Source organism: Heterodontus francisci, chromosome 36 (genome assembly GCF_036365525.1).
Source record: "Heterodontus francisci isolate sHetFra1 chromosome 36, sHetFra1.hap1, whole genome shotgun sequence".
Taxonomy (NCBI): domain Eukaryota; kingdom Metazoa; phylum Chordata; class Chondrichthyes; order Heterodontiformes; family Heterodontidae; genus Heterodontus; species Heterodontus francisci.
Genome location: NC_090406.1, coordinates 15426703 through 15451939, shown reverse-complemented (window position 1 = coordinate 15451939; position 25237 = coordinate 15426703). Strand labels below are relative to the sequence as shown.

The following is a 25237-nucleotide window of genomic DNA, read 5'->3' as shown; positions in this document are numbered from 1 at the left end:
TTGGACCAATGAAGGATGAAAGGGACAGTGAGGATGAAACAGAAGGAGGCCAAGACAATTCTCAAATTGAACCTCCTATTATCTGGTTAGTTAATACTGAATTGTTAGGGAGATTAGGAACATAGGAGCAGGAATAGGCCATTCAGCCCATCGAGCCTGCTCCACCATTCAATATGATCATGGCTGATCATCTACTTCAATGCCTTTTTCCCACATTATCCTCCTATCCCTTTATGTCATTGGTATTTAGAAATATTAGACACTATGCTTTCCTATTCAGATGCAGAACAACGTGAACACCTAACAAGGCTACTCACAGCATTTAAAGGGGTCTGTAGGGACAAACCAGGATGTACAACCTTAGCCATACATGATGTGGATGTAGGAGAATCCTCTCCTATAAAGCAGCGTCCTTATCGCTTAAGTCCAGTGAAACAGGCCCAGGTGAAAGCAGAAATCCAATACATTTTGGAAAACCACCTAACTGAACCCAGTCAAAGCAGCTGGAATTCCCCAATCGTGTTAGAGCCTAAGCCTGAAGGCTCAACTAGGTTTTGCATAGACTACAGAAAGGTTAATGCAGTAACAAAAGCCGACTCCTACCCAATTCCTCACTTGGAATTGACAGAGTTGGCAGTGCCACATTGCTTACCTAAATAGATTTGTTAAAGGGATACTGGCAAGTTCCTTTAACACCCTGAGCTCAAGAAATATCTGCCTTTGTCACACCGCTAGTCTTTTCCAATGCCGGATGATGCCATTCAGGCTAAAAAAAAATGCCACAACCACTTTTCAGAGGCGGATGAACCAAGTGGTAGCCAGTGTTCCTAACTGTGTGGCTTTTCCTTGACGATGTGCTCGTATACAGTGACACTTGGAAGGACCACTTGGAATAATGAAAAGCTCTGTTTACAAAATTACAGTTGGCTGATTTGGTGATAAACCTTGCCAAAAGTGAATTTGCAAAAGCATGGGTAACCTACCTAGGGCATATAGTAGGGCAAGGACAAGGGTTGCTGAGAACAGTAAAAGTACAAGCATTGATGGCATTCCCTGCCCTAAGAATAAGCGAGAAATCATGAGGTTTTTGGGGAGGTGTGGTTTCTACCACAAGTTTATACCAAATAGCACTATAGCTGCTCCACTGACGGATTTCCTACAAAAAAAGAAAGCCAAGGTAGTGTGGTCAGGAGACTGTTGAGCATCTTTTGAGAGGCTGAAAGCAATTTTGATCAATGAACCAGTGTTGGCTGCCCCAAATTTCACTAAGCCCTTCAAGGTAGCAATTGATGCTAGTAACCTGGGGTCAGTGCAGTCCTGTTACAAGATGATGAATCGGGTATAGAAAGGCCAGTGGGATACATTTTCAAAAAGCTAAATCAACATCAAAAGAGATACTCAACAGTGAAAAAAGAAACCCTGGGCTTACTAGTAACTCTTAAGCATTTTGAAGTATATGTCCGCTACGACTACAGAGAGACACTGGTATATGCAGATCATAAACCTTTGTGGAAAAATTCAAAAACCAGAATGCCTGACTATTTCGATGGAGTTGACTGTTACAACCTTATCATTTAAAGATTATCCACATTGCAGGGAAAAATAATATAATTGCTGATACTTTGTCTGGAATTTAACTTTAGATTGCGTTGTCTGAGTACAAAGATGGTACAAAGCAGAACTGTATTAGTTATAGTTAAAGAATGAATGAGACTGTGTTTAAATGTGATTTAATTTTTTCATATTCGGTTTTTCCTGCTCTTTGTTATGAAACACATTTAAAATGGTGTTTCATTCCTCCCAGGATGGAGGTGTTATGAAGGTGCTTCTATTTGTTAAATAATTTTGTACGGACTCATGGTTGAAGATTGTAGAGATGGATTCATATGGAGGACTGAAGTGATTCCATAGATGCTTTACTTTGTTTTCTTTTAGAAAAGTTACTGGAAGGACTTTGGGACTTGAACTTTGTTTTTTTTTTAAAAAACCTTTACTGGATGTCACATGCCTTAAGCTAAATAAACAACAGCCTTGGTGACTAGCGGAGTTGTTTACAGAGAAGTGACATGTCAAGATCTATGGTAGTCAAGAGTTGGTTTCATTTTGAATACTGTCTTGAGTCAGTTTGGGAGTCAGCCTACTAAGAGACAAGACATCAGTTCATCTTTTCCCACCTCTCTGAGAATCCCTGCAAATGCAGTGTGATACCTGAAACCCCTGATGCCACATTTCTCCTGGAAAGCCTGCCAGCCTAATCCTCAACATCGCCTGAAGAAAACTGTTCCAAAAAAACCCAGTCACAGCCATATATGTGTACTTGGGATGCCAGAAAAATGGGACAACTAATATCATTCCATATAGTCTCCTTTTTCCTTCAAGAGTTAACAAGTATTTGGCTGAAGTATTTCGGTTTTTTGTATGAAGATGTCTGCAGAGAAAAACCTTTTCATCTTTTCTTTAACCAGTGTGTGTGTGTGTGCTATATGTATTGGGCTAAGGTAGAAGGGAACTTTCGTATTTCAATTTGTGTGTTAATGCCTTTCATCTTTACCGAATATGTCTTGTTTTATAATAAATTGATAATTTTTTTGTTTATTAAAGGAACCTGGTTGGTGGATTTTATTCTGAAATAAAAATAGAGTATATAATTGGCTCTATTGGTAACTGGGTAAATATTTAAATATAAGTTGTGACCTATGGAGAAGTAGAACTAGGGAAAGACAGTGCATACCTCCCACCTCAGTCGTAACACTTTAAACCAAAGAATTAAATTCTTTTGCTACCATTAAATATTCTAATTGCATGCTCCTAGCACAAAGCATCACCCACCATAAGGGGATATCAAAAAATTGTGAAAGCAGCAACCTTTTGTCCATTAAAATGACCTTATAAGATATGGCACTTTTTTCTAGGGCAAAATAATCACTACAACTTTCTTTAAATTACATGAGCAGAGTTTCCACCACTATCCCATCTTGTTGCTTCTTCAAATGGCAACAGCAGCCTTCTAATGCAATGGGAGCCTCCCAACATGACGACAACTGGTTATGTGCTCGAATGGTGCGTGGTGTCTGAGAAAATTGCCTGTAATATCAACTGGAAAAATGTACCTGCCAACAATACAAAAGCAATTGTACAAGGTAAGTAATTGAATGCTAAATTCTTGGATGAACTTTATTAGCCTAATCATGGTTTTGTTAGCACTTTTTAAACTTGAGATACTTTGAAGAAGCATGACTCATAGTACAGGTCACCACTAGGGATAACTAGATTAGGAGAAGACAATGTCATGCTAGGCCCCCACCTGCCAAGAATGAGGCACATTAATTTTGTCATGAACATTGATTTTTAACTGTTGCTGAAGCGAGGAAATGACTTGCTAAACAGACCAGCCATGGCTGGAAAAGACATTTGCATATTAACAGAGAGTACTTGGAAGGACAAAGGACCATTCCCTGACACATTCAACCCACAATGGATGTTGATCACTGAACAGTGAGGGGTTGGGGAAGCACATTCAGAACCTGCTGGGGTGATGCAATCCACAGGGACGAGGACTGGTTAGACCAATTGGTCACATGACTAACTGGCTGTTCCAGTTTCTTGAACTAGCCACAGACAGTTTGAACTCAGAAAGGCTGTTTGCTCCTGGACTGAGAAGATCTCTCCTGTCCACTCCCATCGCTTTCTCACAAGCCTCTGAATCCACTGAAGATGCATAAACCCCAAGAGAGAAAAGTATCCTGCAGCAAACAAGGTTTAAGAGGAATACTGTGCCCCAATGAAAAGCAAGATCTACCTACAATTAAGGACTCTACAATGAGCTCGAAGAACTGTAAGAAAAACTCTTCAGATATTGCCTCAAATTTTCCACTTTATTTTCCTTCTCTTTTCTGTCTCCATTTGCATGTGTGTATTGCGTATGCATGCTAGTGTGGTGCGTCGTGTATCCGTAGGCATCAACCAAATTTGAGTTTAAAAAACCTGTTTGTGCTGGTTTCTTTGCCTTATAATTGGAAAGCAGTGAACAAGGATACACCAAGAGGGAGCTAAAAACAGAGTGTGTTTAAAATTAATCCATGTTACGGTAAGACCAGGTAAAGGCCGAGAGGGACCCCTAGACACCTTTCTCACTGGGTCGTAACAGAAATCTGGGGGCTCATCCAGGATTTTACCCACAGACAAACAAGAAATTGGAAGCGGAAAGCCAAATTGCTCCCAATCAAAAAAGAGCAAGATTTCAGTACAGGTTTTCTTGTGGTTGTGTATGCTTGAATACTAACACATTTGCAACTGAAGCTAGTAGCTCCCCAAGCCAGGGTGAAGTAACTTGGGATCAGTTAAAAGCACTAGATATGGAGGAGTTGAGGAAAATGGCTGAGCAGTGTGGGATCACTGTACGTGGCAAGGCTAGGATGTCTGAACTCCTAGGACTAGTGGCCAACCGTTTTTCTCTTGAATCTGAAGAAGCAGAAGCAGGGTTAGAAGTAGATCCAGACAGGTACTGATAGCAAAGATACATTTGGAACAAAGGAAACGAATTAGAAGACAGGGAAAGAGAAAGAGAGAGACAGGAGAGGGAGAAAGAAAGAGTTTTCCAGAAGGAACGTGAAGTAAAAGAAAGACAGGAGAAGGAACGAGAGAGAGAGAGAATACTCTTGGAAGGAATGTAAAGAAAGAGAGCTAAGGCAGCTTGAGTTAACTAGGGGGCGACAGAGTAACCCCAGCGAAAGCATGGTCAATCTGGAGGAGTGTAATTCAGGGCTGGGTACAGAATTGTTAAAACTAGCTCAACTAATTTCAAGATTCAATGAGGAAGATGTAGAAACATTTTATGTGTCCTTTGAAAAACTGGCAAGGCAGCTGAAATGGCCAGCTGAGACCTAGCCTCTTTTACTGCAAAGTAACCTAACTGGGAAAGCCCATGAGGTTTCTATCCTGTTGCTAGATGAGAGTTCATCAAATTATCAACTGATAAAAAGTGCTATCCTCGGGGCATATGAATTAGTACCCGAAGCATATCGCCAAAAGTTTAGAACCCTCAAGAAGCAAGCTAATCAAACTTACCTGGAGTTTGAAAGAAGTAAGCAGCTGGCTTTTGACCAGTGGCTGAGAGCTCAGCTATGAGAATCTCAGAAGTAATTCTGTTAGAGGAATTTAAAAACTCTCTCCCACTCTCCATTAAGACACATGTAGAGGAGCAACGGGTTCAGAGAGCCCGGCAAGCAGCTGTTCTAGACGATGAGTTTGCTTTAATTTAGAAGTCGGTTTCCCAGGGGAAATCCTTTCCTAGTCACCCCCACAAATCCAAAAAGGACCAAAAGGTGGGAAGGTGATAGGAGCCCAAGCAGTCCTGGGAGAGAAAGAAAAGCAGGAGACACAGGGGACCTTCTCTGGCCAAACAGGAAGGTGCTGGAAGCAGGAGTGAGACTTGGAGACCTGTGTGTTTCCATTGTAATAAGGTAGGATATCTAAAAGCTGACTGTCGGAAACTAAAAGGTAAACCGGTAGGGTTAATCAGGGCACACCCGCTCACTGAAGAAGCGAATCTGATGGAAAGACAGCAGAACAAGCTATGGCTTTAACAGCAGTAAGAGTGAGACCCAGAAAGCTTACGGCTGCACGTGCAGGAAAATTTAATAAGATTCCTGAAGGTTATCAGGGTTTTGTGTCTGAAGGGAAAGTAACCCCCTACCCCTCGAGTGGGGCAAGCAAGCCCATAGTAATTCTCAGGGACACAGGGGCCACTAGATCCCTTTTACTGGGAAAAGGCCTGACCTTTTCCCCAGATTGTGCAGTGGACACCAGAATAGTGGTGAATAGTATTGGAGGGCAGTGTATGCCTGTACCCGTACACCGGGTGCACCTGGAGTGCAACCTAGTTTCGGGACCCTGACCATAGGGATTGCCCCTAGTTTGCCTGTGGATGGAGTTGACCTGTTCCTAGGTAATGATCTGGCAGGGATGAAGGTGGTAGCTTCCACAGTAGTGAAAGAAAGACCGCAGGAGGTCAGAGAGACAAGGGTAGTGGCAGGAGACGGACCCTGCAGTTTCTCTGAATGTGTAGTGGATTAGGCCATGATCAAACCAGCTCCCCCAGAGGAGACTGAATTGGCACTGCAGGTAGATGACCTGGAAGTCTGTCTGAGACTTTTTTTGGAAAGTTAGGAGACCCAGGGAATGAATTAAATGGATTTTCCCTAGCTGAGGCTCAGTGAGCCGACCCAGTATTGCAAGAGTTAGCACAGGCTGCCCAGTCTGAAAGTGAAGCAGAGGGAGTCTCTGCTTGCTCCTATTTAAAGAACGAGATACTGATGAGGAAATGGAGTTCTCCTCACAGACATGAGAGCAAGGAGTGGACAGTAGTTCACCAGTTAGTGGTGCTGCAGAAGTGCCAGAGAGAGATATTAAGAAGGGCGCACGAGACTACAGTGGCTGTACATGCCAGTATACAAAAGACCAAAGCCCTCATAAGACAGCAGTTTGACTGGCCAAAACTCCACAAAGATGTGGTGGAGTACTGCAGGAGTTGCCACATGTGTCAGGTTGAGGGGAAACCCCACCCTACAATGAAACCTGCACCCTTAAGTCCTGTACTGGTGTTAGGAGGACCCTCCAGCAGAGGGCTGGTGAACTGTAAGGGATCCCCGCCGAGAACAAAAGGGGACAGGTAGGTACAAGGCTGGCAAAAGGTTAGAAAGGGAAGGGGAAAAAGCGACCAAGAGGGCAGGTTAAAGGAAGTCCGGGAGGAATCCTGGATGAAAACCCTTATTGTCCAGTCAGCCAGTCTCAAAAAATGTGAAAAAATAAACCCCAAATCCTCTTATGTAAATGCAGACACTAGAAGCACCCCCCATAGTTGCTAACAGCATTTACAGGAACCTGCAGAGACAAAGAAAGACCTCTAGAGGCAGAGAAAACGTGAGGGTGATGCCTCCCCTAGTCGAAGTGCCACATGAGAGTGCAGTAGAGTCTGCACAAATACCCGTAGGCAGAAGTATCCCAGAGAACAAAGGGGAGAGTAGCAAAGAATTCTCCCCCACAGTCAGCGAGGGACCTTGGAATGAATGCCCACAGATCCCTGAAGGTGGCAGGACAGGTCGATAAGGTGGTTAAGAAGGCATAAGGAATCCTTTCCTTTATTAGCCGAGGTATAGAATACAAGAGAAGGGAGGTTATGCTGGAACTGTATAACTCATTGGTTAGGCCACAACTTGAGAACTGTGTGCAGTTCTGGTCACCTCATCTCAGGAAGGATGTAATTGCACCAGAGAGGGTACAGAGGAGATTTACGAGGATGTTGCCAGGACTGGAAAAATGCAGCTATGAGGAAAGATTGGACAGGCTGGGGTTGCTCTCCTTGGAACAGAGAAGGCTAAGGGGAGATCTGATTGAAATGTACAAAATTTTGAGGGGCCTGGATAGAGTGGAGGTGAAGGGTCTATTCACTTTAGCAGAGAGGTCAGTGACGAGGGGTCATAGATTTAAAGTGATTGGTAGAAAAATTAGAGGGGAGATGAGGAAAAAAATTTTCACCCAGAGGGTGGTGATGGTCTGGAAGTCACTGGCCATTGAGGCAGAGACCCTCAACTCATTCAAAAGGTGTCTGGATATGCAACTCAAGTGCCGTAGGCTGAAGGGCTACGGACCAAATGCTGGAAGGTGGGATTAGAATAGGGGGATCATTTTTTGGCTGGCACAGACACAGTGGCCCAAGTGGCCTCTTTCTGTGCCTTAAACTTTCTATGATTCTAACTAGCCACAGAGCGTTTGAACTCAAAGTCTGTTTGCTCCTGAACTGAGAAGATCTCTCCTGTCTGCTCCCATCTCTTCTTCTCAGAAGCCTCTGAATCCACTGAAGACACATGAACCCCAAGAGAGAAAAGTCTCCTATAGCGAACAAGGTTTGAGAAGAATACTGGGCCCCAACGAAAAGCAAGATCTACCTACAATCAAGGACTCTACAGTGAACTCGAAGAACCATAACAAAAACTCTTCAGATATTGCCTCAACTTTATTTTCCTTCAGTTTTAAATCTCAGGATTTTCTTTATGCTTCCGCTCTCCATTTTTCCACCAGCTTTGCTCCCTCATCAGCTTGCACAATGCCGACATCCCAGTATCGTAATGCCTTGACTGACATCTGCACCAACCAATTGATAACAGCCACCCAAAAGAATATGACATTAACTCCACAGGGCCTTGTTTTGATTCATTTCTGCCCAACTTTGCAATTTTCAAAAGGGACAATGCGCCACATGCAATGCTCAGGATGCAACATGCATTACAGTAGCTGCAAGTTGCGCAAGATTTCTTTTGTTTTTTCTAAGAGTCGTAGTCATTGAGTCCTTTACGGCAGAGAAGGAGGCCATTCAGCCCGTTGAGTCCATGCTGGCTTTCCATGGAGCTATCCAGTCAGTCTCACTCTCCCGCTCGATTCCCCGTAGCCATCAAAGTTTAGTTCCTTCAAGTGGCCATCCAGTTTCATTTTTGAAGTTGTTGATAGTCTCTGCTTCCACCACCCTATGGGCAACGAGTTCCAGGTCATTACCACCCGCTGTGTGAAAAAAGTTCTTCCTCATATTCCCCCGCATCTCTTGCCCAAAATCTTCACTCTGTGACCCCTAGTCGTTGCACCATTAGTTAATGGGAATAGTTTTTCCTTGTCTAACTCATCTAAGCCTGCCTTAATCTTTTATACCTCTATTAGGTCTCCCTTCAATCTCCTTTGCTTTAAGGAGAACCCCAGCTTTTCCAACCTAACCTTTATAAGTAAAATCCCCATCCCTGGAAACATTCTGGTAAATCTCAAAGATGCTCACATCCTTCCTAAAGTGTGGTGAATTGAACTGGATGCAATACTCTGGTTGGAAATAATAATAAACCAACAAGGAGATATTGGGGACTTCCCATCAAACAGAGGTATCCTCTCTTTTTTTTAAGAAGGGCACAACAAATAAAGAACTGAACCATAATAAAAGGAAATGTAAAATTAAATATTATCACCCTTGTCCAGCTGTCAACCCCATCACTGTCACACTGTCATTGTAACCTTAAACTGAGATGCATAGCAATATGGTGATAACAAGTGGGATTTTTAAAAAGTTTTTTGTAAAACATTTTCATACGCAGTCATGTCGTTTTTGTAAAGAGCTCTGACCTGTTAGGGATTAAGTAAGCTACTAATGAGGTTTATAAACCAGCTGCCAATCTTTATCGGTTTGTCTCATGATTTTTAAAAGGTCCGTCTCATGATTTATGTCTGCTTTTTATTCATGTTCACCACAAAAGGCAGCTTCCAGTGCAGCACTGTTCCGTGATTTGAAGCTTAAGCCTGCAGCTAAATTGAGAGGGATGTAATATGCCTCAAGGCTAACAATCTGCACTTTTACTTGAATAAACAGAAATCCACAATGTACTCCTGATCCTTCAATAGGTGGAAAAATTCTACACTGACTGTCCATATATTTCAGGATCAAGCAAGAAGCAACTTGCAATAATGTAGCACCTTTCATGATTGCAGCGTGCCCCAAAGCACTTCACCGGCACTGAAATGTAGTCACTATTACAATGTAACGAAATACAGCAGCTAATTTGTACACATCAGATTACCACAAACAACAATTAGATAAATAACCAGATAATCTTTTTTTTTTTAAATGAGTTGCTGGAAGAGATTAATGTTGGCTGGGACAACTCCCCAGCTCTTCAAATCTTGCTATGGGATATTTTACACCCACCTGAGAGGGTAGATAAGGCTTCTGCCTGACATCACATCTGGAAGTCAACATTTCTTGCCAGCACAGCACTCTATCAGTACTGAACTGAAGTGCTCGTCTAGGTTATGAGCTTAAGCCTCAGGTGCAGCTTAAGCCAACAACCTTCTGACTCAGAGGCAAGAGAGCTAACACTGATCCAAGGCTGTCACTCCAACATAAGTTATAAATTGTTTATGAATAATATACATCCACAGAAGCAAGTTACATCAATAGATAAAATAGAAATACTAAATTTGACTTTTACCATATTGAACTGTTAAAAGCCCAACATAAGAAATCATTTTAAGATTTTAGTTTTTTTCCAGAGTCCTTTTTAATTTGGGTCTTTTGATACGCTTTTTAATGAAAGCACACACCTCAGTGCTCACTTACACTTGTTTTGACATGGAAGTACAATGCATTTGAGTGGCAGTAAAGATGAGTGTGAGGAACGTGTATCAAAATAAACAGCTCGTGTCAGATTCTAACTTTGAGACAACAATAGCAGGATACTTCCAATGGGACAGCTGTTACAAATAATATGTCTGTTTAATCGTAGTAGAGAACTGCCTGCATGGATCGATTAATTTTTAAAAAATTGTCCTGATGGGGAGTTATCTGCAAGCAATTAATATACACAGATGTGCCATGCTTTCTATCTAACACATGTCTCCATACAGCAGCTGTGTCTTTACTTCACCATACACAACAACTTGCATTTATATAGCACCTTTAATGTAGTGGAACAGACCAAGACACTTCACGGGAGTGCTTTACAAACAAAATTTGACACTGAGCCACATGAAGAAATATTCGGACAGGTAACCAAAAGCTTGGTCAAAGAGGTGGTTTTTAAGGAGGAGAGAGAGTGGAAAAGTTTAGGGAGGGAATTCCAGAGTTTAGGGCCTAGGCAGCTGAATGCATAGCCACCAGTGGTGGAGCAATTAAAATTGGGGATGCTCGAGGCCAGAATTGGAGGATCACAAGAGATCTCGGAGGGTTGTAGGGCTGGAGGGGGTTACAGAGATGGAGAGAAGTGAGGTCATGGAGGGATTTGAAAACAAGAATGAGAATTTTAAAATCAAGATGTTGCTGGACCGGGAGCCAGTGTAGATCAGTGAGAACAGGGTTGTTGAATCTGAAAGTAACAAAGCCTCCAAATCTTCCGATTGTCCTTTTATTAATTTATCATAGAGTTCATGTGCAATTCCCTGTTTAGCCAGACCTTTACATTGATGTTGTTTGCATGAAAAATAATGGCCTGTTTCAGAGAGCTAGAAGGCGGTATTGTTGGATTGAGGTAAAGTGCAGTAAATGTCAAAATGATGATGTTTCCAAATTGGATTGAGGATCAAATTACCTTTCAAACCATTGTTATTGAAAGAAATATTAATAGAATAAAACTCACTTTCCACACAAAAGTGACTCTCAAAAATTGTTTATTTTTGCTGAGTTGTGATCCTGTAAAAACTATTGGTAAATTAACCACAGGAACACATTGTGAAAAACTTCTAACCTAGCCAAATTGGGAATTTCTTTAGGAGAGAAATATTAAAGGATTATTAGTGATGAGAGGGATATTTCTATGTTAAAGCTGTACTGAAATGCTGTGAATTTCCTTTCCAGACAATATTGAGCCAATGCACCTCTATAATATTTTGGTTTACCCGCTTTTTGATGGTTTAGCAGGAGTTCCAGCATCTACACAGGCATATTCAAAAGAAGGTGGTAAGTACTATGAATAGAATTTGCCATTTTGCTTTTGTGTACAGTATCAATTTTTAACAATTTACTGTTTATTATTACCAAGATAATACATGAGGGAAGATTTAATGAATACAGAAGTATACGAGAAATGATGAGCATGCGTGCCATTTCCTGATGCATTTCTCTGCATTTGAACATGTAAAATCAGCCCTAATGTGATATATTAATATCCTGAATGCATATGGAAGTAAGATTTTTAGTCACTGACCATCTCCTGTACCTCGCTCAAGTTGCAGTTCTCTGTATGACCTGGATGGTATATGTCAGCACACTGTGTTGCAGTGTATGGCAGCAAGTTTGAGCTGAATACAGTCCTCAGATTAAATCCACGCCAGGCATATCTTTCCAGCATGGGATAGTGACCGGGTCTAGGCTACCCGGCTGAATTTTCCCCTACCTGTTCAGAGGGGCTGCAACCAACTGTAGTATACTTATCGATGCCTTGGCTGAGTTCACTTACTTCAGCGTAGCCTATTGATTGGTACTTGCTGATCTTGGTGGCTACTCGGTTACACTGGGTAGTGCAGTGAAATATTGGGTATGAAAATTTTAAACACTTCTGTTAGACACCATTTGGTTGCCAATTTGGCTCCAGAGCAACTCGGTGATTCTGTTACACTGAGCAAATGATGATTCCCCTGTTTGACAGCCTTTTTATGCCTTTGTTCTTGGGATGTGAGTGATGCTGGTAGGGCCTCATTGCCCTTTTCTAGTTTCCTTAACCATCTAGTGGCAGATGTATACAACCCGAAAGACAGTAAAAATCAGCCACATAGTGTAGACTGGAGTCATGTGTAGGCCAGACAGCTTAGCAATGGCTGGCTCCCTATTGTGAAGGATAGTAGTGAACCACTGTTTTTAAAATATCTGGCAGCTTTCAAGGTCATTTGTTTCCTCTGTTGCCAGCCTACAAATTACCAGATTTAATTAACTCAATTACTTGGTGGGATTTAAGCTCACAACCTCTGGGTTTGTTAGTCCAGTACCATACATTATCATACCCTAGGATATTAGACCAATAGCTAATTCATAAATGGAAGTTGTCAATAGAGCTATTGGTTTCAGTCTGCATTAGGAATCCTACTTTGGCCATCAAATGGATGCAACTTTAAGTATCAACTATGAAGCTGAGGCAGCTGCTAAATTGTGTCTGCAGTCCTGAAAATGTAAAAGCCTTAGCAGGGATGTTGAAGAAAAGCTATAAGTCATAGGCTCAGCTTAGGGAAAAAAATACAATTTAGCATAGCTTTTTTTTGTTTGGTTCATAGGATGCGGGCATCACTGGTAAGGTCGTTCATCTTCTAATTGGCACACACTGCAGCCACTGTGCACCAGTGGTGGAGGGAGTGAATCTTTAATGTGGTAAATGGAGTGCCAATCAAGCGTGCTGCTTTGCCCTGGATGGTGTCGAGCCTCTTGAGTGTTGTTGAAGCTGCACTCATCCAGGCAAGTAGGGTGTAATCAATCACACATCTGACTTGTGCCTTTTACATGGTGGGCAGGCTTTGGGGACTCAGGAAGTGAGTTAATCATGGCGGAATTCCCAGCCTCTGACCTGCTCTTGTAGACACAGTACTTGTGGTTGGTCCAGTTAAGTTTCTGGTCAACAGTAACCCCCAGGATTTTGGTGGTGGGGGATTCAGCAAAAGTTATGCTGTTGAACATCAAGGGAGATGTTCAAATTCTCTTTTCTTGAAGATGGTCATTGCCTGGCACTTGTGTGGCACGAATGTTACTTGCCACTTATCAGCCCAAGCTTGAATGTTGTCCAGGCCTTCTTGTATTAGGACATGGACTGCTTCAGTTATGATGAGTTATAAATGAACATTTATCAGTGAATATCTGACCTTTATGATGAAGGGAAGGTCATTGATGGAGCAGCTATAGATGGTCGGGCCTAGGACACTACCCTGAGTAACTCTTGCAGCGATGTCCTAGATGACAGAAATAAAAAGCGGTAGAATTACAGAAAACAGTGTATAGCTGGCTATTAAATCACAACTGACAGTGACCAACCACCCCTTACAAAACCATTCAAAAGTCCCACCCTTGACCCATCTGATCTTGGAAGCTACTGCCATGTCTTCTATTTCCCTTTCTTGAATGTGTTGCCACCTCCCAAATCCATATCCATCTTTTCTGCAACTCTACAATTAGGTTTTCACCCATGCACTGAAATGGCCTTAATCAAAGTTGCACATTACAAGCTCTGTATCTGTGACCAGGATGAATTATTCATGATCATTCTTCTTGGCTTCTTTGTAGCCACACCATCCTCCTCCATTAACCAGCTCAGTGGGACTACCCTCACTTGGTTCCACTCTTACTTATACAATCATAGTGAGAACATCGCCAGAAATTTTTTTTTCTCCAGCCCTACACCGTTACTTTCAGGATCCTTTAAGAATCTATCCTTGGTCACCTCTTCCCCAACTACAATGCTACACCTTGGCAACATCATCTACAGACATGGCGTCAGCTTTTACATGTACATTACTGGCATCAGCTCCACATCACCACCCCCTGCCTTGATCCCTCCACTGCCTCTGTGCTGTCAGACTGCCCATGTGTAAGTCTTGAGGTGGAAGAGAATACGATGAGTTTAATGTGGGCTGGCAGTAGTGCACAGTAGTTCTGTGGAGCAGAGGCACCTGGAAAAAGATACTTACATTTTGGTGGCGGCCTCCAGTGGTTCCTTTAAGGACTACAGGTTAGGCTGTATGTAAAGTGAATAATCTTAAACCCGGTCTGGAAAGTTGCCTTTACTAATACGATGGTTCCTGTAACACAAGCACAGATAGTTGTGTGGAACATTGCTCCTGAAATTGGTTCTTTTGCCTTTTTCTACCCAGAAAGCAGGCACAAGGACCAGTTTCTCCCCCTATGCCTGGCATCTTTGCAGTTACAGTCAACAAACTCTTAACAACACAACTTAGTAATCAATATACCTGCTTACAGGCTTCCCTATCCCTAGCAAAGGCATGATGAAATATAGGAATAATGATCAGCAGGGAGTGTGGATTTTAAGGCTGGCTTCTTTTCTTTGAAGATGAAATAGTTTTTTTTCTAAATAATCAGACAATCAAAATCTTAACCATTTTTAACACTTTGATATTTCTATAAGAGTCGCAGGAACTAATGCTTCCTGGTTCCCAATAATCTATTTTTGAAACCTGATAGAAATTGGAAATCCCAATTTTGTCTGTGTGGCTGAAACAAAATTAACACACAGGTACCGCTTAGAGCAGAATTCAAGCAGCCATTACAATATTCCAAGAAAATGCTTAATGTAACACAACTCTAAATAATAGATAAATGTCTCGTGAGTGGAAACTATCTTTGTCACATTTAGTGAGAGGGCTAGCTGCTGAAGTTCCTATTCAGTTTGCACATGTGAATGCCCACTGAAAACATGATTAGGCTCAACTGAGATGTTCCCCAAGGTCAGGAAGTGTTTTAGATGCACCCATGAAGGAAATCCACTTGGACAAAGTAATGTCCATGAAACAGTATAGCAGCAAGGATGGAGGAAGGGAAGGTGGCTATAAAAGCATGTCAGAGGCTGGGAATTCTGAGGTGAATAACTCCCCAAAGCCTGTCCACCATTTCCAAGACACAAGTCAGGAGTGTGATGGTATACTCTCCACTTGCCTCGATGAGTGCAGTTCCAACAACACTCAAGTTCGACACTATTCAGGCAAAAGATTAGCACCTGATCCACTATCTTAAACATTCACTCCCTCCACCACCAGTGCACAGTGGCAGCAGTGTGTACCATCTACAAGATGCACTGCAACAACTCGTCAAGGCTCCTTTGACAGCACCTTACAAACCCATGGCCTCTACCATCCAGAAGAATAAGGGCTGCAGGTGATTGGGAACACCACCATCTGCAAGTTCCCCTCCAAGTTGTACACCATCCTGACTTGGAAATATATTGCTGCTCCTTCACTATCTCTGGGTCAAAATTCTGGAACTTCCTGCCTAACAGCACTGTGGGTGTTCCTGCATCTACACTGCAGCGGTTCAAGAAGGTAGCTCACTATCACCTCCTTGAGGGTAATTAGGGATGGACAATATATGCTGGCCTTTCCAGCAGCACACTCATTCCATGAATCAACAAAAAAAAAACAAGTGGGCAGTTAAGGTTGAGAGAAAATAATTTTAAAACATCCTGTTTGCTCTTTCACTGATGTCATTAATATTGCAGCCCCACGACGCAGTCCTGTAATTAGATCGAAGCAGATCTGGAAAACCAAAGTTCAGCTCGAGTGGGATGAGCTTCCAGTTGATGATCGGAATGGCTTCATCAGGAACTACACAGTATTATATAAAAATAAGAATGGCAAGCTACATTGTAAGTAAAACCATCAGTAATGTCTTTGATTCATTTAATTAAGATTGGAGCAAATTAACTGTTAAGACACAGATTCACTCAAACTGCCATTTTCATTGCCTCTAGCACATTTAATGAAAGATTGTGGTACTGGAACAGTTTTAGTGGAGATGTTGAGCTACATTTACTTTAGGGGCATAAGAGGGAGAGAGTTAAAAAAAGAAGTAACATTTATACAAGGCAATATTTAGGCCATAGTTGGCATACTGTGCACAATATAAAGTAATTGTGATGAGTTTTGATAGAATAATTAGGGAAGTCTCTTTCCTTTGTTTGGGCCTTAACAATTTTAAATTTTCATGGACAATGAGGAGAGAGGTTAGGAGGAATTCCTTTACACGGCATGCAATGCTTTACCATAAGGAGTGGCAGAGGTGGAGAATGGAAAATTAGATGAAGCACAGGAAAATACAAGGCTATTTGGAGAGCACGTCAAGGGGAGTAGTTATAGATTGCTCCAGCAAAGTGCCAGCACAGACACAATGGACTAAATGGCCTCCTTTGATCTGTAAACCTAACCTGGGCAGGTTAGGCCCAATCCCGCACCTCCTCCTCTAAAAGGAACCTTTTTTTAAAAAAAAAGTTTAAAAACAGACCTTCTTCTTGAGTTGGAGTTTACCAGCCATTGGGACACGACATTGTTATTTAAATATAGTTCCCACTCTTCTGGGCCTACAGGGCCTGAAGTTAAGTAGGAAAAAATGGTGGGAGGAGGGAAGGCCTCAGTGATGTGGTGCAAACACTCCCTTCCCATTCTACCCCCATTAGATTAATCACTAGGTCAAAGGGTGCCTGCTGCCATCTTAGATTTAAAGAGACATGAAAGATATTTTTCGCAACTGTTATACCTGTTTATTTTAAATGAGGCGTTGAAATAATGCTGATTAGAAAATCCAGGGTGCAGAGCCCAGCTAATGGAAAACTGAGGCCACCTCTGTCAGTATAATCCCTCTCTGTCTTTGAGTTTTGAAGGATATGTGGGAACAACTTCCCAACACAGCTTGAAGACTTCATGTGGGTCAAATTGTGTTGGCTATTTCTTTAGTGTTTCTTATACCTCGTAGTTTCTTGAAAACATGTATTACAAAAGAAGTTTTCAAAAATGACAGTGTTCTGATACCAGCTGAATAAACTTTACATTTGGTTCAGCTACCACTGGCCTTGCAGAATGAAATATACAGAAGAACAAGAGACATACGAGCAGGAGTATACTGCATGGCCCCTCAAGCCTGCTGCACTATTCAAATAAGATCATAGCAAATCTTCTACCTCAACTCCACTTTCTCACCCATATACCTGGATTCCCTTTAGTGTCCAAAAATCTATCGATCTCAGACTAGAATATACTCAACGACTGAGCATTCGCAGCTCTCCTGGGTACAGATTCCAATGATACATTTTATTCTCCCGATGACCACAAACGATTTGTCACACTTGTTAAGATTGAAAACCATTTTAGACTTATATGAGCTGGGAGGTTTCCTAACCTGTTTATTTAGAGGTGTGTCTGCAGAATTTCTCCGACTCCAACAGAAGTGTTTAGCTTTTTCTTCTCCTCAGCTGTTGTTGTAAATGGATCTGAACACGATTACATCCTTGCTGGTCTGTCGGCAAGCACAGAGTATGACGTGAACATTATGGTCTCCACAGAAGGAGGGAGCACTACTGGTCCCAAGCTGGCCATTACTACCAAGATATTTGGTAAGAATTGTAGCTTGGATGCAGAGACCTTTATAGTTTTGCAAGGTTTAAAAGAAACATGTTACTAACCTTATTGCAATAAAAAACAGCATACTCCTTGAGCTTCATTTAAGTATTTTACCAAATGACTTAAAACAAATTAAAGTTTTACTGGTGAACAATGCTGCGCTGGTTTTAATTGCAGCAGAATATTTCTCAATTTTAATTGCTTGTTAGTTAAGTTAGTATATCTGATCAGTTTGTGTGGAAGAGCTGCAAAGATAAAGCATGTAATCTATGCGAAAGCAACTTAATTCAAGAAAATTACAATTAACATACAAATTTGCTGGATTGTAAATTTTACTTGAGTAAGTACTAGTGTAGTATGGGTAATAGCACATCCGCAGCTCATTTAGTATTCCGTCTGATTTTTCTTTGTCATTGACATCAATGCAGCAAAAATGGCTTAGAGATCCTCTCAAGAACAAGGAGGGGGTTTGGGCATGGATTGTGTACTCCTGCAACCACTAGGCCTCATGAACATCCCCAAATCTCAGGTACACCTTCCCCCCCCCCTCTCCCACCCCCACCACACTTCACAGCCTAGCGAAACCCACCTAATTGAGGCTGGACTTCAGCAACTCATGCACAAAGTTCACTCACACAGAGACATTATTCTAGCATAAGCATGTGGCAGCGAGAACCCCCCCCCCCCAACCCCCCATTCACGTTTAGCTGACGTATACTGTCTTTTGCAAGGTAGTGCCTGCTCAATGTAACTTTAACCTAATTTGCAGGTTTTCACCCGCTGGTTTTACACTGTGAAAAGTTATCATTGTGTTTGATGTTAATAACAGTTACATTTCCTATTACCAGATGATGGAGAAATTGAAGCCTTCCTGATGGTCATCTTTTTATTCTCTCTGATGATAGCACTGATTTCAATAGCAGCCTGTATCTACCAGCGACGCAGGTATATGGCAACAATGTGTTTTGACTTGTTAAAATGTCAATAAGACGGTTCTGGAAGCATCATAGTAAAGCAGCATTTTTTTTTTCTCCATTTACCTCTTGAATCCACAGAATTAAGAAACATTTCTGGCCCAACGTTCCAGATCCTGCAAATAGTACTCTCGCTCATTGGATGCCAAAGAAATTATGGGAGGTAATTCTTGTCCAATTGATCATGCTTCATATATGAGAGTGATGAGCCCTCTTGATTCTACATATAGTGCCACATATAGAACAATACCCCTTAAGAAATCAACATAAGTAGTAGTTATAAGAATTCAGTTGTCCAGATAAACTATGACAGCTTAGATCAAGCAACTTACCATATACAAGATTATCGTTTCCTTGATAGTCTTGCTGTTAACAACTTCAGTTGTAACCTTCACAGTGAAACTGCAGTAAAGAGCCAGTATAGACATGATGGGCCAAATGGTTTCCTTCTGTGGTGGAAATTGAGTTTAGGCAATTTTGTTATGGAAATGATACTGTACAAGTGCAGATTTTTGCAGATGATTGTTGAGGTAAAGACTCATGACCCAATTTGAAATCATTGCTATTGTCTCTCATGCCCACTAAGCTGAGATGATATTAGCATTAGAAGACTTTTATTATTTGTTCAGAGGATGTGGGTGACACTGGCATGACCACATTTATTATCCATCCCTGATTGCATTGAGCAGTTGGTATTGGATCATCATCTCGAGCCATTGCAGTCCTTCTGCTAATGGTGCTCCCATGATGTAGTTAAGCAGGGAGTAGACAGCATTCTAGGATAGATAAATGTTGGCAGATACATCACCAAACTGTAACTGTTCTAACTTATCCTACTTTTTTTGCTTTAAAAAGGATGTAAAAGAGCTTCAAGAAGAGCAGAGTCCAAGGACTCAGGTCCAGGTTGTCCATTGTGGTGGTCTGACCAAAGCCAACATCAGTAGCACCAAATATTACTGGACACAGATAAAATATGGGCACTATCCAAAGACTGAGACCAACAGCAGCACCGAGCAATCGTTACAGGCTGTCAGTTCCTGGCAAAGTGAGTCAGATCCACAGGAAAGTTTCCAGAACCTCTATCTTGCACTGGAGTATAACAAGGTGACCATAAATGAGTATAAGAAACATAGGAATCCAACATTTGCTGTTGTCCCATCAGACTCAACTCAGCCCCTTCTCTCTTGCTTATCTCAAATTATTCCTAGTGAAGACCAAAACCAGTTATCACTGTTCCACAGTATCCCAGACAACAGCCATGGTAAAAGACTGCAGGAGTCAAATGTTTCAGTATATGAACGGGAACTGTTACAAGGTTTTCCTTTCTTAATGAACTTAAATATACATTAAAGTCCTGAAATATATTAAACTGAATATATTGTGATGCACAAAGGTTGTATGGACCAAAGGGTCTTTTCCTTCCCTCATTGTTCATATATTCGTGTAACAACTACAATAACTTGCATTTATATAGCGCCTTTAACATAATAAAACATTCCAAGGCACAACACAGGAGCTTTATCAAACAAAAAATCTGACACTGAGCCACGGAAGGAGATATTAGGACAGGTGACCAAAAGCTTGAGCAAAGGGGCAGGTTTTAAGGAGTGCGTTAAAGAGAGAGAGGAGAAGAGAGTTGGGGAAGTTTAAAGGTGGGAATTCCAGGACTTAGGCGGCTGAAGGCATGGGCACCAATGCTGGAGCGATTAAAATCAAGAATACGTAGCAAGCCAGAATTGTAGCAGCACAGATATCCCGACGAATTGTCAGTCCAGAGAAGGTTACAGAGATAGGGATAGAGATAAGAGTATCAAGAATGCTAATACTATGCTTTCAAGATTGTGCTCTCCTCAAAATACCAGTCAAAAGTCACATTGCCAATGTGCACCAAAGCTTGTTTCCTGCAGCAATTTACTTGTCCTACCATTGGGGGAAAATAGGACATATGCTTATAAAACAGAATAATCAAAGTGGGTAAAGGTGAAACAAAGTTTGAGTTTAATCCACTATTTTTAAAATTTCAGTAATGTGCAGTGAAAGCTGATTAAAAGTAATTTTAAAGTAACTAAGATTTTAATTTTTTTTAATTTCCAGAATATACTTTATTCATAAAAATCTGGAAAAAATACATGACAAACCAGTTCCAAAAAACAAGTCAAAAAATACAAACAGAGCAAAGGAGATCAGTTTCCTTCAATACAGGAGTGAGTTGCCTTACAACACTTCCATTTCATTTTTCATGCCATATACATTTTATAGCACACGAAAATTTTCCCGATTCAGTTCGAGGGGTTTCCCACTAAGATTTTAATAAGTTCTCAAAGTTATCACTACACATCTTTCTGAAATGCAGCCCATGATGAAATGAAAACAAAATACTCAAAAGAACCTCCCCTTATTGTCACCATGGATAGATAAAGGCTGTTAAAACCCAAAGTTCTTGAAATAAATGGGCTGATGCCTCAATCACAATAGTAGGCAGGAGTTTCATACAAACACATTAGAATTCTATGTTAGTATTCAGTCAAGTGTGCGTGCAATGCAAAATATAGTTGTGTACTTGTAGAATGTGCGTGTCTTAATATCTTCTCCCTAACCTGAGTTATAAACATTGGCCAGTCAATGAGCAGTGATTATTTCAACTTTGAACATATATTTTACATTCTATGTATAACTGGCAAAACATTGATCAATGAGCATAATGTAATAATGGCTCCTTCTAATCAGTAAGGGGCTTTAATAATTCCCCCTATAATAGCATCAAAATTTTGAAAATCATATTATTACTTCTAACCATTATCTGTTTCTGCTTATAAAGTGGATCAACTTAGAGTGTTAAAAGTTCTCCAGCCCCAGTAGAAAATCAGTTGCTATGGTACTGAAATCTTACACTTTACAATCATTTGCACACTGTTGCTTACAGTTTTTCACCATCTTATTACTGTTGCCTCCTAGCCCCTACTGGTTCTGTTGCTAAGAATCTTGGTGACTTTGGTACTTTTGACCATATTAGATTCTAGCTCTCTGTTTCTCTCATGTCTCCTTCTCTCTCCTACCCATTCCCCTCATACCTAATGTGAGGGAAAAAGCTGGTGCAAATATAAAACCTCACTAGAGGACCACAGATCAGCAGGAGTCATCGATCTCTGTCTAGTGCCATTCAACTGGCTAGGCTGAACTTGGCAGCAATCCCTCCTTCCTTTGTAATGAAGAACAGTGCAAAAAGGAGAAAACGTAAAAGAAAGAGAATTGAAAACCAGTGAGAATCCATAGTAACTTTCAAAGGGCAATTGGACATGCACTCAAAAGATGACTAATTTGCAGGGTTATGGGGGCAAAGACAAGGGGCTAGATTTTTGTGTAGAAAATGGCGGCCGCCCCACACTGGACCCACGCTGCCGCGATTACACAGTGGGCAGCTACTTAACATATTGGCGGCAACTGCCCCATGGCACCCCCCCCCCCCCAATCATGGGGCAGGGGTGGCATTTGCGACGTCGTTTACGATGTCACCTGATGCAGGAACAGGTGCTGGCGCCATTTTTAACAGGCTGCCAGCCCTGCACACAATGCAACATAATGCAGAGCTTAATTATACACTAAATAATGCGGAGTTGATCCCTTCCTCCACCTTGGAGGCGCCAGCTTCTCCTGGACAGCAGTGATGCATGACATGCTCAAGATTGGGAACGTAAGGTAAGATCGCGGGGGAGTTAAATTTTAAATTTATACAGAGAGGTATTTTAAAATAGGTAAAGTAGGGTCCCGTCACAGAGCGGCGGAGGTGACGCCACGGAGCCTCACCGCCACTGGGAAGATCAGTACCGACAATCCCGGTGTCTGCTTCCGTGGCGGCTGCTGTCACTCTGATTCTCCAGCCCCGCCCCCTCACCATGAAACCTGATGTCAGGCTTAAAACAGAATCCAGCCCAAGGTGTGGGACTAATTGAACAGCTCTTTCAAAGAGCCTGCGCAGACACATGGGCCCAATAGCTTCTTTGTGCTGTAGGATTTTATTATTCTTTCTCTTAAATAAAAAAAATTGTAGGCTAAGAAAAGGAGTGACAGTAAACTTACAAACAATGAGAAGTAAAAACTTGAATCAGAATTTTGAAGCAGATGATGAGAAATTAAAAGAAAAATAAAGATACGATTTAAAATTGAAAGGGAAGAAAAATATAAACACTGACTTTGCTCATAAAATGATGTCAGCCCTGAAACAGAAATTAGGGCACAGTGTGAACTTGCAATAACTTATTCCAAGTAGAAGCTGCAAATACTATATTTGGAAATAATCGAAACACTCTGGTAACTATGACACACTAATGATTGAATTAAGTCTAAAGAATACCCACTGGGTACGTGTGGTGTATGGAAAGTATATCGAGTAATCTCTTACTGAGGCCACAGATCTGAGTCAACTACAGATCTATAAATCAACCATCTCCATACCTTCAACTTGTCAGCTTCTGTTCTTTATACACGTAATGAAAGTGAACTTTTTAATTAAAATTGAATATAAAAATGTGTACACAGCCTCCGCCTAATGGCCAATGGAAGCAGAGCTGTTTCATTTACCTTTTGTTCCATATGCTGGATCATTGCTGTGCACTTCAGTAACATAGGGTGGCATTTTACCTGTGGCGCGCCGTTCCCTGACAGCGAAAACAGGAGTGGGCAGCTCTTCTACTCTCTTCCTTTTTGCCAGTTCCCGCACGATTACTATTAAAATTTAAAGGGCTGGCAGTGGGCACGGGAGCAGGGGTGGGGTGGCTTATCATTGGTGTAACCCTCCGTCAGTCAGCGATGCATCTGGTACGGGCAGGCTATAAAAGAGCCTCCTACACAAACAGAAAGGCTCTGCAGTATGGCTGTTATTGACTGAAGACCTTAATATTTATTTGCAGAAGTTGTTAGTTGCCCTCACCCCCACCCCCATTGCTTCATACACAATCACTACCTCATTTATAAATTATTTTTTGTTCTCCACCAACACCCCCCGCCAAACCCCATGCTCCAAAAAACTTGCCTCATATGTCCTAATATGGTTCAGTTTCAAATTTTGCTTGAAAACACTCCTGTAAAGTGCTTTGGTACATTTTACTACATAAAAAGGTGCTATACAAATGCAAGCTGTTGTTGAAATATAGTTCCTGGCCTCACAATATGAAATAATTGCAACTCAGACTTTGACTTTGAAATGACACCTTTGTGTACTTGTGTACAATTGTTTAACATGTAGGCTTGAACTCCCTTTGATAGCAGCGAAAGGAGTTTCATGGAACGTATGAAGGTTGCATGTTACATTAACACATTTTCCCTAAGAAAAAAATAGTATAAGTATAAAATAAATGCTTGTAATGTAAATGTTTGGAAAATGTCTTATTCAGTTCATTAATATGTTGCAGTAGCAGTTTGTATTTGTAAAAAAAAAAGAGAAATTTGGACAAAAAATATATTTTTATATGCTTATAATTTCATTGACAATTCCATGAAGTTGTGGAGTCCTCTGATGGCTATTTTGTGTAACTACAGCCTTTTTTGTAAAAACTCTTTCTTGCAGTGCAATGTTGAAGTCTACTGAGCCATCACAGCAATCTTACCTCTTGCACAATAAATCTTTAATATATGAAACTAATGAACGTTTCCCTACAATATTTCAATAGAACAAAGGAACATAGAAAATAGGAGCAGGTGGCAACCTCTGAAAGTGGCAACGCAGGTGGATAAGGTAGTCAAGAAGGCATACGGCATGCTTGCCTTCATCGGTCGGGGCATAGAGTATAGAAATTGGCAAGTCATGCTGCAGCTGTACAGAACCTTAGTTAGGCCACACTTAGAATATTGCGTGCAATTCTGGTCGCCACACTACCAGAAGGACGTGGAGGCTTTGGAGAGGGTACAGAGGAGGTTTACCAGGATGTTGCCTGGTCTGGAGGGCATTAGCTATGAGGAGAGGTTGGATAAACTCGGATTGTTTTCACTGGAACGACGGAGGTGGAGGGGCGACATGATCAAGGTTTACGAAGTTATGAGCGGCATGGACAGAGTGGATAGTCAGAAGCTTTTTCCCAGGGTCGAAGAATCAGTTACTAGGGGACATATGTTTAAGGTGCGAGGGGCAAAGTTTAGAGGGGATGTGTGAGGCAAATTCTTTACACAGAGGGTGGTGAGTGCCTGGAACTTGCTGCCGGGAGAGGTGGTGGAAGCAGGTACGATAGCGACGTTTAAGAGGCATCTTGCCAAAACATGAATAGGATGGGAATAGAGGGATACGGTCCCCAGAAGTGCAGAAGGTTTTAGTTTAGGCAGGCATCAAGATCGGCGCAGGCTTGGAAGGCTGAATGGCCTGTTCCTGTGCTGTACTGTTCTTTGAGTAGGCATTCAGCCCCCTAGAGCCTGCTCTGCCATTCAGCTAGATCATGGCTGATTTTCTACCTCAACGCCATTTTCCTTCACTATCCCCCATCCCTTGGTATCTTTAACATTGTTACGACCGGATGAGGAAGGGGTCTCATGCTTTCCTCTTGCCCCTTTCCTGGTTTGGCCGTAACTGGGCTTAACGTTTAAAACAGTGTTTTTAGCTTAACCCCTGTGAGTCCTTGCTCACTGCTCTCTAAATGTAATTGCAAATG

At 41.6% G+C, this 25237-nt stretch overlaps 1 protein-coding gene across 7 annotated transcripts in view; it reads left to right on the top strand.

The window, feature by feature from the left end:
* Positions 1-24240, top strand: part of LOC137351608 (interleukin-6 receptor subunit beta-like) — a 150792-nt gene extending 126552 nt beyond the window's left edge. For 6 of the 7 annotated variants that reach the window (XM_068016210.1, XM_068016209.1, XM_068016211.1 and 3 more), the window contains 7 exons: positions 2955-3140; positions 11384-11485; positions 15735-15881; positions 17481-17621; positions 18477-18573; positions 18684-18765; positions 19458-24240. In XM_068016210.1, the coding sequence (XP_067872311.1) occupies positions 2955-3140; positions 11384-11485; positions 15735-15881; positions 17481-17621; positions 18477-18573; positions 18684-18765; positions 19458-19952 (1250 nt within the window). In that variant the 3' untranslated portion in view covers positions 19953-24240. The remainder of the gene's footprint in view (positions 1-2954; positions 3141-11383; positions 11486-15734; positions 15882-17480; positions 17622-18476; positions 18574-18683; positions 18766-19457) is intronic. The other variant, XM_068016215.1, reaches the window with a different exon arrangement.
* Positions 24241-25237: the final 997 nt, after the last annotated feature.